Source organism: Anoplophora glabripennis, unplaced genomic scaffold (genome assembly GCF_000390285.2).
Source record: "Anoplophora glabripennis isolate ALB-LARVAE unplaced genomic scaffold, Agla_2.0 scaffold2, whole genome shotgun sequence".
Lineage (NCBI taxonomy): Eukaryota > Metazoa > Arthropoda > Insecta > Coleoptera > Cerambycidae > Anoplophora > Anoplophora glabripennis.
The window spans coordinates 3,969,172-3,987,687 of NW_019416325.1; the positions used below are offsets into that span (position 1 = coordinate 3,969,172).

Below are 18,516 nucleotides of genomic sequence, written 5' to 3' on the forward strand. Positions count from 1 at the left end.
AAAAACTCTTCAGCATCTTGTAGGGGGATGTTTAAACTTTAATTTAGGTACCTGGGAACATCAAAAATAACAATTTTTTACCCGGAAATCGGCCGTTGAAAATCGTCATTTTCGCATTTTTAGCAACTTAAATTGTTTATAACTTTAAAACTATCAATTTTAGAGGCATAGTGCATAGGAACTTTTTTGTTTATAATGTGCCAAAAAACCTAAATAAAAATTTCCGGAGTGAAAACACAAATTTTTACAATTTGTTTAAAAAAAGTTAGTTTAAACAAATGGGCACCAGATTCCAGGCCGGCATCATCTTGATTCTTGTTAAGGAACATCTTACAAATCTGAATATGCAAAAAAATCGAGTCGGAAAATTTCTCCCACGAATGCGAGGTTTTCGCCTTGTCTAGAAACTGTAACGAATAGTTCAATATTTTATGAGAATAAAGATTTTACCCCTTAACACTGCAGCACATATATCACGAACTTCAGATTCTGTATAACTCCGTCCCTGAAAATGTATAAAAAATATTATTAGATGCAAGTAGGTACAGGAAAATTAAGTAAAATATAAAATAGTAAATATGCTGGAAATTCCATTTTATTGTTGCGGCACCGAGTATAATATTTTCGAGAGTTTATGAAACTAATTGAAGATATACCTATGTTGTATATAGAGGTATAAAAATATAACACAATTATTACGAATGTTTTAAATTTCCGCTTTTCACTAATTTTTTCTATTACCTAAAGACAAGATTACATGGAAAAAACTACAACGGAATCCAATTGAGGATTTTGTTTACTACCAATTAGGCTGTGAATAACCTTTGCGTTCTGTTCATGATTAATTTTGTATCATGTGGTTGCGTGTGCCCCATATACTTATTATCTAGATAGTATGTATATGGTGTGCCCTAAATCTTAAAGCTACTATTTAAAAGATCTGAAATTGAATTTTTAGCCAATTACATCAAAGAAGTAAAGAAAGATAGCTAAGGATCTACATTCTCTTTCTCTATTTCCGTATCCGAAACACTATTGGCTGTTTTTAAGAATGATATTGACCATCAACCAATTACAGTAAAGCAATGCATTTAAAGGTCCGTTGTTTACTTGTCAGTTCAATGCCGTTGGTATATGGCAATACTGGCAATCCTAATTCTGTTACATCAAATTAAAGGTGGCGGCCAGCAATCTTTACTCATGTACTGTGAAGTGAACGACTGAAATTAATCTGCAAATTTTTATTTATTGACAATTTACAAAGTATTATATAATTTTAAAAGGTAAGTTTAAATCAGTTATTTTTCCATGTTCATTAAGTCAAGAAATAGAGAATGAAGCATTTGAATTTGATTTAAAAACTATAACGGTCATTTCTTATGGCGGTTGAAGTAAAGTTTTTGTTTAAAAGTTTTTCTGTGTGGTATTTTTTGTTAATTGTATTTGTATTTAGTAGCAGTATTGTTCAAAACATAATATTAAAGTATTAATGTCTTGTGACATAAAGAACATAGTAATAATTTTGTAATTAAAAAATAATAAGATATTTAAAAACAAATAATAAACAGTTCTTCATAAGATAAATAAGTACCTATTCTAATGTTGAAGAAATAATGAAATAGATTTGTTGTATTTTATTTATTTTTTTAAAGTACAAGTACATAAGAAATGATCTGATAATGAGGATATAAATAAATATAAAAATAATTATTAATGTGTTTAAAAATAATTTTAAGTTTAATTTAAAAAACTGTATTTTCAAAATTAATATGCTGTACGTATTATATACACGCTTTATTTGCTTTTATTATGTCTTTTCAGTAATTCACTTGGGATATATTCTAATCTATTTATATTAAAGAGTTGTAGTTAAACATGAAAGAAATACTGGTAGAAATAAATGATAAATATTGCAAAATTACTACATACATAAATTATAAATGTATGATAAATCTGATAATAAGCTTTATTTATTAAATATACAGTTATTTTAATACCATTTATTTCATTTCAAGATGGCACAAAGACATCGTACTGTAGAAAATTCCTTGAATCAAGAAAACATGCATGCAAAAGTAGCTACAAAGGCTGTTATACCTCCAAGAGGCACTGTTCCCAAAAGAACAGCTTTAGGTGACGTTAACTTGAGTGAAGCTAATAAACTTTCCAATGTAAATAGTAATAATAATGGCATGGCAAAAAAAGATGGTGTTATGGGCCCACCACAAGTATTACCAAAGAAGACTGTCACGGGTGTTAGCACAAAAAATTCCAGTGAATCATATTCTTCAAAACAGATATCTATTATTGACCCTGACGAGAATACCAAGAATGATCCTCAAATGGTAACTGAATATATAGCAGATATATTCAATTATTTGCTAGAGCTGGAATGTAAATTTCCAATAAGGAAACATTATTTACAAGGTCATCAATCGTCACCAAAAATGCGTGCAATACTTGTGAACTGGCTAATAGAGGTTCATATGGATTTTAAGTTATTTGTTGAAACTTTATTCTTGTGTATAGCAATTGTTGACCGGTATTTGCAAGAGAACATATATATTAGTTGTGCCAGTCTGCAGTTGGTCGGGATCACGGCAATGATTATCGCCAGGAAATACGAACAAACATATTATCCTGACCTAGATGATTATGTCTACATTTGTGATGATACTTTTTCGAAAACACAGATTGTTCAAATGGAAAGGGACATTTTGGAAAAACTTAATTTTAATTTAGGACGCCCTATCTCTTTGCATTTTCTGAGGCGCTATAATAAAATTGCTCAAGTTAGAATGGACCATCACACTCTGGGGAAGTATTTACTGGAACTAGCTCTTCTGGAGTACGATATGAGCCATATCAGACCTTCGATTCAAGCGGCAGCAGCCTGTTGTTTGTCTATTGGAATATTAAATGAAATAATGGATTTACCAAAAATCTGGACGCCAACATTAGTTCATTACACTACCTATAAGTATTCTGACATCAAAATCACAATTGTTGACTTGGCCCATTTAATTGCAAAAGCTGAAACTTCCAAACATCAAATGTCTCGATATAAATATTCTACCCCAGTTTTTGCCAAGATAAGTTTAAGTTCAAAGTTACACGGACCACTCATCAGAAAGTTAACATCTACACCATTAACAAAAAAGTGAGGGGTGTTTTATCTGTTTTATAGTTAATTTAAGCCATGATTCATAATTTTATTGTACAGTATACATGACTTTTACTCTTTTATTGTATCAACGTGTATGTCACACATACATTATCTTCTGTATTTATTTAACTAGTCCACTGTTTATTATACATTATTGGATATATCACAGTATAATATACAGCAAACTAAGATTTAAAAGTGATATTCAATAATTCTTTTATAAAAACTTTAAAATGTACAAAGAGATCACAATTTTACTAGCACATTTCTATTATTTCAAATATTTTAAGTTGTCAAACGCTGCCTTAAGGCTACATAAACAAAGACGTGTTTTTTTCATGAAATCAAATGAAAAAATAACAAACGCTAATTTGTAAAATTGAAATCTATTTTTAATTATTTTAATTGTTCCACGAGATTTCCCATTAATTTGTATAGGTATAGTATAAACAGTAATATGTAAATTTGAAATAGTTTTGTCTCTTTAAACTTGTGGAATTAGAAGGTACTTTAACTAATTGCGGTCAAATAAGCGAACATTAATATAAAGTAAAACCGTGACAAAAGAACCAATGTTAAATATGTATGTGTGATATGTCTATATATCAATATTTTGTCTTTAGAACATTAATTTAGAAAGATAATATGTATATTGTAAAATTTGAATTGTGGTAGTTTAACATTTTACTATAGATGGCAAAATATAATTATAGTATATACTTCACAAGATTTATGTTTAAATATTTCTTCTATATGCAACATTATAAAAAAAGATTAAATGCCAAATGTTTTATGTAATCGGTATTCAGTTATTAATCGAATGAATTTTTATTTATTTATTGTTTTCAAACTGCCCTGTTGAATTAAATATTAATACGTAATATATATGACAGTTATCAAGTATTTTCATTTTCATTCTTATAAATATACATTACTAAACAAAAATTATTTCAACCTTTTAGTTGCTAAATATATCCATTTATTTTTTTATCATTATACAGGCTGTCTACTATAAGAGGGGCACTCCTATGTATCTCACTTAATACACGATGCACATCAAAAATCTTTATATGTTTTTTGTTACATTTTTTGAGGCCTTGATGCTTGTAGAAACAAATTTGAGATCCATGGCCAACTTTATGAAAAATCTTAAAAAAACGGATATGTACCGAAAGTTTAGGTCCGTTTAACTTTTTTATTTTAAGAGATGGAGAAAACTTATTTGAATAAAATTTCATGGCAAAATTGATATCTTTCACCTGGTGTAAGCAGATATTTGAAGTATCGTATGTAATTTGCTGCGCCCTCTACGCGGAAAAAAAAAATGGTAACCGAAAAAAAAAAAAAAAAATGCCTGGTTTTTTTCCTCTTTCATGCGATGTACTACATGTTGCCTTTATCTTTTATATTTATTACACTTTTATAATTTTGGTATCAAAAATGTAGATTAACATATAGAAATTGTTTTAAACAAGCCAACTACAAAAAATTTTATGAATATAATGTACTTTTTTAAAGCTAAGAATCTGCAATCTCTGGCACCCACTAGTTTACCATAATAGAAGTAAGGTCCTATGATTTAGGTATCAAGGATTCTAACCCAAACGTTTACTGAAAACCTCTGTTGAAATGCAGTTTCTCCGTGCCAATGAAAAAAATCCATTGTTACAAAAATTAGGCACATCTGACCAGAGAATTCCTCTGCATATAAAAGGATTTTCCCTCTTTCTTTCTTGTCGCCACCACAGAACCCTAATCTCCTCGGTTTATCTTCCTCCCTCAAGCTCAAGAGCTACACTTTTTTCACCTTACAGCATTTGAAACCATTTTTTCGTAATATCCTTCTCCAAATTGTGGTTCACTTCAATCTCGCACTGTTTTGCTCATTTTCCTATTGACATAATTTAAAATTCTGTTAACATTACCTATTTTATTAACAATAGCTGATTTTATTAGCGAAGGTTTTCTACATTCCTCAAGTGTTTGAATATAATTGAAATTGCACAGGGAATAACCTAAGGAATTTTAAGAACTACCCAAAATCAATCACCCTATGCTAGCTCAAAGAACGCGCTCGAAAAATTCGATTTGTGCAAATAACTTGTTCCCAACACATAAAGCCCAATACACCCCCCCCCCAAAAAAAAAACTGGACAATAAACTCTAAATCCAAAAGCCCCAATAAAAAGAGGGCGCTGTGCTTTATAACTTTATAAACAATATAGAAGAAACCACTGTGTATACTACATTCGCAAAAAATAAGTAAATTGCTTTCTCCCGCCTATCTGCGGTTTAACTACGATCTGTTGCCATACGACTATTGAAATTGCACTCCCTTGAGGTTTAACTCCGAGTTTAATTTTTTTAGCTCAATTGCAATAATATTGGGGGGGGGGGGCAATTGCCTCCCCTCAATCCAGGTTGACAAACTTGCCTACCTCAAGATTTTCTGGTAAAATGTATATTATGACCATTTACTAGTGCTTTTACAACTAATTAAGAAAATAAAAATACGTACTTAATTATAAATCATATAGACACATGCGCGTTAGTTAAAAGTTTCGTCAACATAATAATAAAAAAAACTTATTTACCACAAGATTTTGTAGTAAAATGTATATTATAACCATTTACTAGTGTATTTCCAGCCAATTAAGAAAATAAAATACATAATCTTAATTATAAATCATATAGACACATGGGCAATATTTGTTATAAAATTCATCAAATAACGACATTTGATTGGCTATGTTGTGGCAACTGAAATAATTTCCATGTAAATTTGCAGCAGCTAATAAAATTTAGGTACAAAATAGCAAGTAAAATTTAATAGGTAGATGGAATATTTGCCGAGAGTCATGAATAGTATGACAACTTTTAATAATAATAATAATACTTTACTGGATGAACCAAATGGGTATGAACTGGAATCCATTTTTAATTTTTAATGATTTTTATTTTTTTGTCTTGAAAAATTTTTTAAATTGAAAAGTAACGATGAAAATGAATTTCCCACATTTATGTTGCTTGCTTATAAGTTATATCAATAGTTTTCTCAGCAATATTTTCCTAATTATGTATATATGGATTTTTATCAAATTTGAATTTACCGTCATTCATTCCTTTTACCATTTACTCATAATATAAATAAAATAAAAAATAGTAGGCAAGCAACTCAACAAGGAAGGATCATATAGTAGGATGAAAAAATGTTAGTTGGGACAAGGGTAAAAAGTGATATTATTTTCAATATGACTTCAGTTAATATCGTTTTCCTATTAAACAAATCAGTCTATTTCTTACAAACAATTTTTATATTTAAAAATATATCACAACTTACATCATTATAATGTAGTCAGGTACAAGTAACAATTAATCCTTGAAAAATAAAATTACAAAACAATTAACAAAAGGCACATAGCAAATTTTTTGTCAGTAAATACTGGTCTTTAGGACGCAACTAGTTCCATCAAACTTCATATTTACTAGGGGATGGTGGAGGCAATTTTTTCTTGGCTCTGTTAAAAGCCTCGATAATGGATTCTCTAAAAAAATATTAGAATGATGTATTATTTACCTGCTCTTGTAAATAAAACGACAATTTTGTTTAAATTACCCCATAATCATAAAGGAGCGAATTTATTAAAGAAAAGTAAAGTACTTTAATAGAATGGTTTTAATTAAAAGCCAACATTTTTAATGCCTTTGACGGTGACAGCAAAATTATGAATGAATGTCAGAGAAGGGCGAGAGCTATCTGTGTTCAACCTTAATTTCATCCTTAAAAAAATATAGACTTTTGAAAAATCTGTATATGAGGTCTGATCAGAAAATAACCAAACCTTATTTTTTTAAACTTCATTGTTAATTTTATACATTATTGGTCGTTGTCCCCTTCAAAATACCCCCTCCTCTATTCATACACTTTTCCCAGCGGTGTTTCCATTTCCCAAAGCAATCCTGGATAGCTTCATTTGAAATGGCTTATAAAGTCTATGATGACTTTGCTTTGATGTCATCAATATCTGAAAACGGCATCCTTTAAGCACTAATTTTAATTTCGTAAAAATCGCAAGGAGCCAGATCTGGCGAATAAGGAAGGCGAGAGAGGAAAGTAATCTGATTTTTGGTACAAAGCTGACAAAATGACAAAGCTGAATTGTCTCGCTACAACTTTGGTCTCTTTTTGCGGATAGTACACATGGTTCACTGTTTCATCTCGAGGTAAGAATTCAAAATGCACAATTCCATTAAAGTAAAAAAATAGTGACCATCACTTTGACATTGGATCGAGACTGATGTAACATTGCGTATGACCCAGAAATGTTTCAGTGAAAGTTTTCCTCAGTTTCATGTAAAATTTACGTTGCATCGTTGTTCCAGAAAATTGCACGTTTCGAAAAACTAACACTTAAACACGTTGGACTCAAATAACAATATCACGAAAAATAAAGAAGGATCAACAATCCAAGAACATTTGGTTACAGATGAGGTTATGCTCAACGCAATGCTGCCAACCGCATATCACTAAATATCTCCATTAGCCCGTAAATCAAAAAGTTCGGTTATCTTCTGAACAGACCTCATATATAATTGAAATCCAATACAAGAGACCGACTGATTTAGATATTATATTAATCTTACGAGTTAAGAACGTACCTGAACACTTTCCTGTACCAAATGTATGCACCAACATGTCCACAATCAACATATTTCACCGTGGCTCCCGGCCAAATATCTTCTAATGTTGAAATTCCGCCTCTAGGTACATAACCATCTGCTCTTGCACAAACAGAAATAATCAGCGACGTGTCATATGGCACTGAAAAGTTCTTCAAGTGGGTACATTCATCCATCATTCCTCTCATAAACCAAAGAGCTTCTTTTGCTCGCTTTTTCACATCTACTCTACTTTTTTTAGGTTTCAGTAATGGATGAGGCTCTTTCAATAAATTCATTAATGAGTATTCTCCAGAGGAAAACAGGGTTTTTGTTTGACTAGATTGTTTATAAGCTATGGTAGGACAATTTGAAGTAGCCACGTTAAACATACTTATTACTTTATGAGGTGTAACGTAACTTGTGCATGAACTGTTATATAGGTCTGGAATTGTATCAAATGCAACATCTGGAAAAAAATTATTTAATTACTTTATATATAAATTTAATTTGTACATATAATCAGATTCCGCTTTTTTCAGTGTAAGATTTTTGCTTAGAGAAAAGTAATTTCATTAAACTGATTCTTTTGGGTCAAGGGTTCATAATAGGTGGCAAAATATTTAAATAAGAAAATATTCAAATACTCATATATGTCAGTTACAAACCTGGTAATCTACTGAGGTCACACGCAAAAGGGTCATCAACAATTTTACATAACTTCGAAAGTGTATCACAGTATAATTCGTTTGAGATATATTGTGCTTGTAACATGTCCCAGTCAATAGATTCGCTCATCACTCCCTAAAACATGTTAACAGTATAAATAAAATTCGAACAAGGAGGAATTAATATTACCTCTGTAAACACGGAGGATGCAGTGGACCATGATAAGCAGGGTACTAGTACTAAAGGCTTAGGCCAATTTGTTGCTGCTAATGAAGCCATCTAAGTGAGAGAAAAAACTGCAAGGTGATTTTGCTTTAGCTCTAGCCGATAACTTAAACATGGATGGATCATAAATGTCATAACTTTTATGTTAATGGAATCAATAGTTTATTGTTTTTATATCAAATGTAAGTTTCTTAGCATAATATGTACAAGAAAAAGAATTTTCATCTGTGGTTATTTGCAAATAAGAACACAAAATAAAATAAAAGCTAGCAAGGAAAAAATGATATGACAATGTACATTTTCGGAGTTGCTACCTCTTCAGGTTAAGATGTTTAGTGTGAAGTGCCAAACGACAATTTGTCTAAAATTTGTGTAAAAATGTCCATTTTCGTGATATAGACATCAGTTTGTTCAGTATTTTATTTCAGTAAAATGATTATAAAATGTAGTGTAAATGTATAACCTTAAGAAGCTATTTATTTCAATATTTAGTGAGGGTGTGGTGTGCTTGTGAGTCTTTATTGTTAATTTTATGTGACATGAAAAAACCATGTATATGAATCAAGAAAGATGAGATTTGACAATAATGCATGCCAAAGCTTCCAATTAGGTATGCACTTGCGGCTAGCACATGCGGTTGTTTCAGGTTATACTGAAGTAACGGGGTATGAAAATAAAGAAAAATATGTTAAAAAGAAATTCGATTTTCACAACAGAATTTGAGAAAACAAACTTATAGTAAAAATCTGTTTCAGAAGGTCAAAGACAACCTCTGTACAAATGAGCCCCATTGAAAGTTACACCCTGTATAAAATATAGGTGAATTAAAATTGTAATGCAATAATTAAAAATAATTATTACCTCAAGTATTTTGTCAGATTCCGAGAAATATATCTATATTCGATATAAGTAATTGTATTTAAAAAACTAATGTAAGAATGATGCCTGAGAGTAGAGAAAATTAATCGTTTCAATAATGAAGTGTGATATGTACATTGAAAGAAATCGTCCAAGTGATGCACTTTGTTAGAATATTTTAGCTTCTGTTAGTAAAATGTGTACAAGGACAACAAAAGAGTCTAGCTACCATAAACGCATTTGCTACCACAACAAAAAAATGTTTTGTCCCAGTTTAACGGCTCACATATATATTTTTATTAAATTGTTTATTTGTCTCAAGTGAGTTGCTTTGTTTGGGCAAGGGAATGTACTTTCTCCGAATTTATCCAGTTGGGAATAGTGGGATCTTATTTATAGGAAATTAGGCCCAACTTAAAAATGTTCGCAATAAAACGGAATGTCTCAATCTACATCCGTGTATGCCAACTGTTTACTCCCTGTCCTGTCCTGTAACTAAAATCCCGCTTCTCCCCTAAAGTCTGTTTTGTTTCAGTCGACACATAGAAGGGCTCTAGTGCATATGTTTTTCTTGGTGTACAAATACCTAGTGCGTCCCCATAGAGAATTTTCGCAACGAAAAAATTTCTAATAATTGCAAAATTAATATAGAGGTTGTTGACCCTGAAATGTCAAAAAGGGCTGCACAAATATTTACTAAATATTTCGGTAATTAACTGAAACATACAATAACATTCTTTTCATTCTTTTTATAGGTTACATCTCTTGAAGTTTGGATAATGTAATGTTAGTATAAATAAAATTTAAATAGGTACTTATAATTAGGAAAACACTTTAATTTACCCTCACTCTTTTTAGATGTGATCGGTAGCAGAATGGAGACTACACAAGGGGCACGAACTCCATGTAAACCAAATTAGGGGGCACTAGTATGTACTGAAATAGTGGAGGAGAGATAAAGAAAGCGGCAGTTTTAATTAAAAATCTATCATGACGTTTTTGTGATGTGTTAATCATTTTAAAATATATAATATAGGCTACTTCGAATTAGATAAATAAATCAATAAATAATGAAAATATATTGGGGTGCGCTAGCGTCCCTAACATTAAAAACTACATATAAGTAATTTCTACTATTACGTTAACGTCGTGTTCCTTATCTAGCCTCCCTGGGTAGCAGAATGATCAGACATACTCATTTGAATGTTAAATCATAAGAACAGAGGTTTATTTATAACACGGACATTTAAATTATTTACTAAATTTTAATGTAACTTACATGCCCTCCCATTGAAATGCCAGTAACGCCTAAAGGTCCAAATCCAAGAATTTCACACCAATTTAAAAGGACTAAACATTCTAATACAAGGCACCCTCCCATCACAAATATGTCGGAAACATAATGCAAACTAGATCTAATTTGATCTTTCGGTTTTCTAATACCATAGTATGGGTTTTCTAATATGATAGCTCCAATACCTGCTTTTAATAACGGCTTTGCCATTATGTTCCGTCTACGCCAAAAATACTGCAAATGTTTATTATTCCACAAATTATTAATGACCATTTTTAGAAAAATCACCTTACATGATCCCCTGTTCCAGCCAAGTGAATACAGATTGGTTTATAATCATTTTTCCATTTCAAAGGTAATATCATTTGAAAAAATGAGTCATGTATTTCTTCTGATACTAATCCTGGCAAGTGTAGAGCAAATGGGCTTCTAAATTTACCTTCTATTATTCGACAATCAGACCTTGTAACTTCCTAGGAATTATCTCGATTTAAAATATACACACGTCTATGTTAATTATATAAATACTCACATTTATTATAGTAATTGGGTAATTTTTAGGCACAAGTTTGTAGCAAGTCTCTCGGTTTGAAATTACTTGTCTAAAGTCGAAAAGTCTGGAAACCAAAATCATATTCCATTTTATTTTAGACACACAAAAATAGTTTGACAACTAATATAAAATTTATGCATAAATCCATGAATGCAAAAACTATCACCTTGTAGGTTTATATTTAGTATACCTAAGATACATATTTGTCTTGTAGGACAAATATACCTAACCTATATTTTGTTCAACATTTATTATTAACTAAAAAAATACTTCACTTAGTTTACTGACCTTTGTAAATTCTCCGGGGATCCCCAACCCTTTGTAAAAAACTTAGTTAAAAGTAATTTTCTATATACTACATCCAACCGGCTGACAGGCATTTTAACTTATATAAATTTGTAAACAAGATTACCTTCGAATTAAAATCGAACGTCAAACTCAATATTAATTTGCTTCTGTCCTGTCAGTTGTCAGTTGTCAGTTGTCACGGACTTTTACTGAACAAATTCGATTCAAACTGAACTGATATCAGTTCACTAACAGCATTTGTTTCTGTCTTATCTTTCATCTTTCATCTTTGCGGGAAAAGATACTATGCATGATTGCATGCATGTATGCATGGTATGTATGTACATACGTACATACTATGTTTGATATGTGAAGAGAAAAAATCATGATGGTATCTTAGTACAATCTTATGCAACCTTTGTACATTTACTTGCACCAACATAAAATATGAGAAAACACAATGAAGTTTAATAATAACGATGTATAATACATATATGCTTGCTAATGTTTGGAGAAATATATACAGGATGATCCACTTAAGAATGCTCACAATACATTTCTGGAAAACGGTGAGTTGTACAAAACTGGTTAAGTTGCATGACAATAAGTGTTCTTTATTCTTGAATCCCAAATATAGTAAACATAGGCCGTATTATTTTTATTCATCATATTGATGCGATTAGGTAGAGCCAATCAGAAATTAGAATTGTTTAAACAGATCAATAATATTACGTAGATAGATGACGGTCATACATCCTATATGTCGGATTGATTTAGATATTATTTCTCAATTCACTGTATATAGGTAGGTACTATATACGAGCACTATCAGTAGTTTTCATCTGCAGGTCTTCAGCCACAAAACAGAAAAAAGATCTGCAACTATCCATCCAAAAATCGCCGAACTCATTATATGCCCACAATCCAAGATTTGCTTTTAAATTTATAGTATTCGAAACCGCCAGAACAAACATCTTTAGATATATTTTATTCTATGTACCTATTTACTGCATGTATTTGTAATTTTGATATTTTTACCCTCAAGGGCATCCTTTTTTACTTTTGAGCTATTATCTTTCGTAGGCCCGTGTCAGACTATCAAATTTTGACGTCACGACGGAGTTTGATAAAATCGTCAAACTATCAAATTTATTTATTTATTTATTTAATAATTTGATAGTAAGGTAAAGTGGGGAGAATGTGGTAAGCGGTTGCTTAAATTGACAAGTTTAATTACCAGCGTCGTCATATCTATGTTTGAAATTATATATTTATATAGATATTCATAAACACGCACGCCAGTAGTGCTAGTTAGTTCAGGCGAATGGATTTGCTGTAAATAATAAGTTTCCTAAGCGAATTGTTGTGTGCCTCCACACAGCTTGCATTCCTGGGCCCACCCCAAGAAAAAATTTAAAGCTACGCCTATGATTTTTACTATTACCCCAAATGCTGGGGCAAATGTGATATGTTAACTTCCTTAAAAAATGGTATAAACAATAAAATTCAATGTTTTCGAAATTTGGATCATATGTATTATCAACTTATTATTAGTTCTTAAAAATAACTCGGTATTTTTTTGAGAATTTAAATATGGATAAGTAGGTATTACTCTTTTAATATATTTAAAAGTTTACCTAATATAAAAACTGCATCACATTTACCTCACCTTATTTAAAGTTAATTTTAATGCCGCCATCAAATTATTTTTATCTTCATTTGATGAAACTTTGATAGTCTCACAAGGGCCTAGGTTTAAATTTCTATGGTCACAAACACAGCTATCAAAAATTAAGTGTAAATTTCTGTAGGCAGTTCAGAACTATCATGTTTTTATCTAAAAACATAAAATTTACCACGCCCCCTTGTACCGACGGGTTGATGCGGCCCTGACTATATACATGTAGATCTCAAAAAATTAAAAAAAAACGATACTCCAGCATGTAATCGGAAACGAACTATTCTGTACTGTACAGTGCACAGTAATTAATAACATTATTAAAATAAAAATGTACTTTTTTTGTCATCATCAATAAATAGAATGAATTAAAATAAATGAAATAATAGAATCTATCGTTTTCCGTGCCAGATTAAAATACATGCTTTAAACGCGACGTGCAATACGTCACGTTCGTTTATTCCAGGCCTGAACATTATTTAATTATCGTCGTTAGCGTTTTAAAATAATAAATAAAAATGAGTTACTTTTGTGATTTTATTATATTTTTTTTAAACCGTAATTATTAACGATATGGTAACTCTACCTGAAGATATATTAGGAAGTTTTTAAAAATGACTTGTTATTTTAAAGAAAAAAATTGCATTTAATTCATTCATGTTCATGATGTGTTGGAAACCTAATAAATACACGTTTCTAATAGTACACGCATATTTACAGGAGAAGAACTCTTCCACTTTTGAATTTTTTTAAATTTAAAATAAGCTTACCACCATACAATTGAACAAGTAACTGGAAAATACTAATTACTTAAGTATATTTAAAATCATATTTTTAAGAAAAAACTCCCATAAATTATTTTATTAAATTCAAATATTTTTACATTACAGCGACATCTACAGTTGTATTCTTATATTACAAACCATACTAGTAATCTGTACTTATCCAGGTTTTATTCTTCACAAATCACAAATGTTTATTTTTATATGGTTATGTGGGTTTCGATTGGCGTAATCAGTCATGTGACCTGTGACGTCTGACAAATAACAAAACAAAGGCAAAATCTAAGTGGCTGTTGACTGCTGTCAAGTCACGTATGTGTCGTCGGTCGTTGTGCAAGTACGTATAATCTAAAAATTCCGCGTAAATTGTTTCAAAGCTATCAAATCTTTGTTTTACGTGCATAAAAAATTACTCCACTCGATTGCATTATTCTCCCTACAAAATGTCATCATCAAAATCAAGCGTAGATGATCTTCTTGGAGGTAAGTTTTGTTTATATCCATCTGGTATGATACGTCATATTTCATTCCATTTGTTTTTGTGACGAATGTGTTCAGAAAATGAATCGACTACAAAGAAAATGTCATTCTTGTTTACAAAATTATTTGTGTTTACTTATTATGGTTAACTTTCATTGTTGTCTTCTTTGTAAGAAAAAAATAAATATCAATGAACTGCTTGCCTTGTACTTAGAAACTACTTGCCTAGATATATCTTAATTTTTTCAAACCTTGATAATAAGTAATAATTGTCTAGTAATTCTTAATTATTGTGTATTAAATATTTTTGTTCGAAACTCTAATTAAAGGACATATGTTTTTTTCAATAAGTAGTTTTTCGAGTAGCAGTTTCGTCAGATCAAATTATCATAAATAATTTTAAGTGGATTCTTATGAACTTTATTTGTTGTTGGAACAGACTCAATGAATGTGCTTTTTATTTATAGAATCGTGGGTAGATGTAAGTGCTAGCTCAACGTGTGGCTCCCAAAGTGGAGGTACTCCTGGATCTATAACTCATCAGCTATCAGTTGAAGATTACTTACGTTTACTAAAAGAAGCTCAAGAATCCAATCAGTCCTCGGCTAGAGTTTCATTAGCTGGGTCTCGACGAGATTCCCCACGCAGCAGCCCAAAATCACCTCCGAATAGTCCTGTACAAGGTACACCGTTAAATCTGGAATGGCAATCATATTATATGAACACTGAAGCCAAAGACGTAATATGTGTAGTTTTTAAAATGCTATCTATTTAACTGTTGTTTGATTTTAGGATTCAGATTTTTTCAACGATTGGAGTAGTCGTCCCGATCAGTTGCCACCAAAAAATTGGAGTTTCCGTCCCCCAAAAAGAGATCTCTTGAGCATCCGATATGCCCGAGTCGGTAATAGTAGCGTTTTCTCTCGTAAAGGGTTGTGCACATTATTTTTAACCAATTTAATATCTCTGCTGCTAGGCACGGGCGTTGGCCTTTGGCTTAGTAAGCACGGTTTCTTCGTACCCTCGGTTAAGGTCCACTAAACTAGAGATCTTGTCGGTGTTCCAAGCTGGCTGGAAATAAATAAGATAAGCTGTGTTTTTTATATATGCCTACATGATTATTTTTCAATTAATCAAAAGCATTTTTAGGGTTTTTACGACGGGGTTGTTTTATAACCGTTGTATTAATCAGTAACTAGAAACATTCTAGAGTGCCTTCATTACAAAAAAGAAAAAAAACATATGTTTACTCTTGATGAAGAGCGTTACATATGTGAAGCTTTGGGCAACTACTCGTAGTAATTTAAAGCTGAAAGTTGTGAGTTCATATTTAATATTGATCTGGCTCTAAGCTGTACACATTTATACTGTGAATCTCTTCCAGGTGTTTTAAACACCTTAAAATTCGGTTATGTAGCAACCCAGTCTTTAACCCAGAGTACTGCTTTACTTGTAATATTCTAACTTCATTTACTTTTTAAGTATGAATCCTTTCCTCCACAAGGATTTTAAATTGAAACAAACTTGTTTTTAAATAATTTGACTTAGTTTGTGAATGCTGCCTTGTGAATGAGACTGGGATTTTTCTACTGTAGGTAGTGGATCATGATCACCACTTAAAATCTGCTTATTTTATATTTTTTATTAGTTCAGAACTAAATACCCATATTTATGTTATGATAATCTAGTATAATTTATAGTACTATTGTTACTAGAACTTGATAGTCAAAATTTTTTGTTCTACGTAACTTTTCCAATTCTGGAAAATTAATCATTATTGTTCTTTAAATTAAAGATCTGATCGTCCTGACAAAGTAAATGTGTTTGTTTTATTTGAAATCTGTAACATGACAGGATTCCCATATTCATATATTTTTTGTACAAATACTTTTTGTATTAAAAAAATATATTTTTTTAATAAAATATAGAAAAACGAAAAGTTTACCATAATGTGTCTGCTCTATTTATTCCAAAGTAACTGGAAAGTTAACAGTTTTATATTAGAATATTCATGTCACAAAAATATACTAAATTCAGGTAATAATGATAAACTTACATAGATGAACTGTTAACTTGGAAATTTAAAAATTATGTGGAATTATGTCATGCCTATGATTCCTTTTATAAAATACTTCACAAATAACTCAATATATAAATAGTAGTATTGATCGGAACCTTGTTTAAATTGCTGTAGAATATTTCTAAAATAGGAGTAGGTAATATTTAACTATACGTATGAAATCTTTCACTTTTATAAAACATTAACTGTGGCATTAACTACATTTTCTACATGGTCGAGATATTAAAAAAACTTCTAAAAATATTCACAAACTTTATTCTGGATCCCAGTAATGTTTTGATTATAGGAATTTGTTGGTAAGCCAGTGATTGAGCAATAATGGTTATTTATTATCTAGTATTTAAAGTTATTATTATTGAAATTAGTAAATATATAAATTTACTTTTTCATTGTGACATGTTTCGATAAAAATTTTGTTAGTCATGTTCTGATTTGTATATATTTATGTATGTGTTAAAATATCTATCAGACTTAGCTGAAATGCGTGTATAGTGTGAATATTTTGTTGAAATCATATACATATCTTGTATCTTAACTACGACAAGCTGATATAGACCAATTACTCAAATATATTGATTATGATAATCACTCGAAAATATAAAATAGTTTCATCCTTAGGTAGAAGTTTTAGTTCTGGCCAACGCTATATTCACATTATAGGTGTTTCTGTTTATGTACATATACTTATGTGTTTAAAAGTATCAATAAATTTTTTAATTCCTTGATCTCAATTTTTATTAACTGTTGCCAATACTGTGTGCCCGATTATCAATCTCTACCGGATCTCGATTATCCTGAGTTACAATGTCAGTCAAATTAAGACAAAGTTACAGAATTTGATGGTGAATAATTTGCGAAAGATAAATTGGACCTATCTTATCATTTTGATGTTATTGACTAAAAACTAAAATTTTTATTTTTGTTTTTAATTTTTCTAATCGAAAGCAGAAAAAGGTAACTCCTTAAACTCGCACATTATTAGAATACTTTTCATAGAGAATTCAAATATATAGATGTCCAAATTTTCATTGTTCTAATTGAAGCCATATCGAATTTTCACATTTTTTAATTCAGCCTATTTTTCTGACATAATATATTTTGCTTTTGGGAAATATGTATTCACTTTGAAAACAAAACCACAGACAAAATACCTATTGTCTGTGACGAAACACCTAATTTTTACTCAAAATTTTCAGTTTTTAGTCAATAATGTCAAAACAAAGGAGATATATCAAATTTGGCACGTTATTCATCATTATATTCAGCAAATATACTCTAATTTGACCAAATTTACAACATTGTTGCCACATCCTGTTCAGTATTATTGTTTTTATTCATGGCCCACTACATTTTTTTTTAATTTACAAACGGCTATACCTAACTTTTTCACTTTATGAGATAAGTATGACTAACGAACACCCTTTTTTTAACTATACCATGCTTCAAAACTAAAGGAGATAGGTCAAAATTATCTTCGACATATCGTCATTAAATATTAACCTTTACCCTAATTTGGCCGACCTTATATCTTTTAAGATAACCGAAATCCCCATATAGTGAAAAATGAACACTCGGTATATCTAAAACGTTTAATAGTAGAAAAGCGGTTTATGTTGATATTTATAGATTTTTATATTAAATTAAATTGTAATTGTTTGGTGATATTGATCTAATGAGAGGGGTTTTACAAAAATTAAAGAAACTAAAATAGTAACAAGTGTAAATCAATATATGTATAATAGATATACTTGTATATTATTAAGTTAGTGACATATGTTTGTTCA

General features: G+C 30.4%; 3 protein-coding genes across 5 annotated transcripts; 2 read left to right on the top strand and 1 right to left on the bottom strand.

Moving 5' to 3' along the window:
• The first annotated feature begins 2,015 nt into the window (after window positions 1-2,015).
• LOC108916201 (G2/mitotic-specific cyclin-B-like) lies at window positions 2,016-3,164 on the top strand. The gene has a single exon (XM_023454113.1). The coding sequence runs from the start codon at window positions 2,016-2,018 to the stop codon at window positions 3,162-3,164; it is 1,149 nt and encodes a 382-aa protein (XP_023309881.1).
• A 3,340-nt stretch (window positions 3,165-6,504) lies between these two features.
• On the bottom strand, window positions 6,505-11,852 carry LOC108916594 (protein ABHD18). 3 transcript variants are annotated; one of them, XM_018722891.1, is made up of 8 exons: window positions 11,713-11,852; window positions 11,404-11,488; window positions 11,165-11,344; window positions 10,857-11,105; window positions 8,684-8,773; window positions 8,494-8,629; window positions 7,826-8,294; window positions 6,505-6,711 (listed from the first exon to the last, which is right to left on the bottom strand). In XM_018722891.1, the coding sequence occupies exons 1-8, from the start codon at window positions 11,802-11,804 to the stop codon at window positions 6,636-6,638; spliced, it is 1,377 nt and encodes a 458-aa protein (XP_018578407.1). In that variant the 5' UTR covers window positions 11,805-11,852; the 3' UTR covers window positions 6,505-6,635. The 3 variants fall into 3 exon arrangements, with proteins under 3 accessions (XP_018578407.1, XP_018578413.1, XP_018578418.1); XM_018722897.1 differs by lacking the exon at window positions 8,684-8,773; XM_018722902.1 differs by lacking the exons at window positions 11,404-11,488; window positions 11,713-11,852 and having other exon boundaries at window positions 10,857-11,091; window positions 11,165-11,296.
• Window positions 11,853-14,457: 2,605 nt separating this feature from the next.
• LOC108916998 (BCL2/adenovirus E1B 19 kDa protein-interacting protein 3-like) lies at window positions 14,458-17,457 on the top strand. The gene is made up of 3 exons (XM_018723404.1): window positions 14,458-14,655; window positions 15,120-15,391; window positions 15,445-17,457. The coding sequence occupies exons 1-3, from the start codon at window positions 14,616-14,618 to the stop codon at window positions 15,691-15,693; spliced, it is 561 nt and encodes a 186-aa protein (XP_018578920.1). The 5' UTR covers window positions 14,458-14,615; the 3' UTR covers window positions 15,694-17,457.
• Window positions 17,458-18,516: the final 1,059 nt, after the last annotated feature.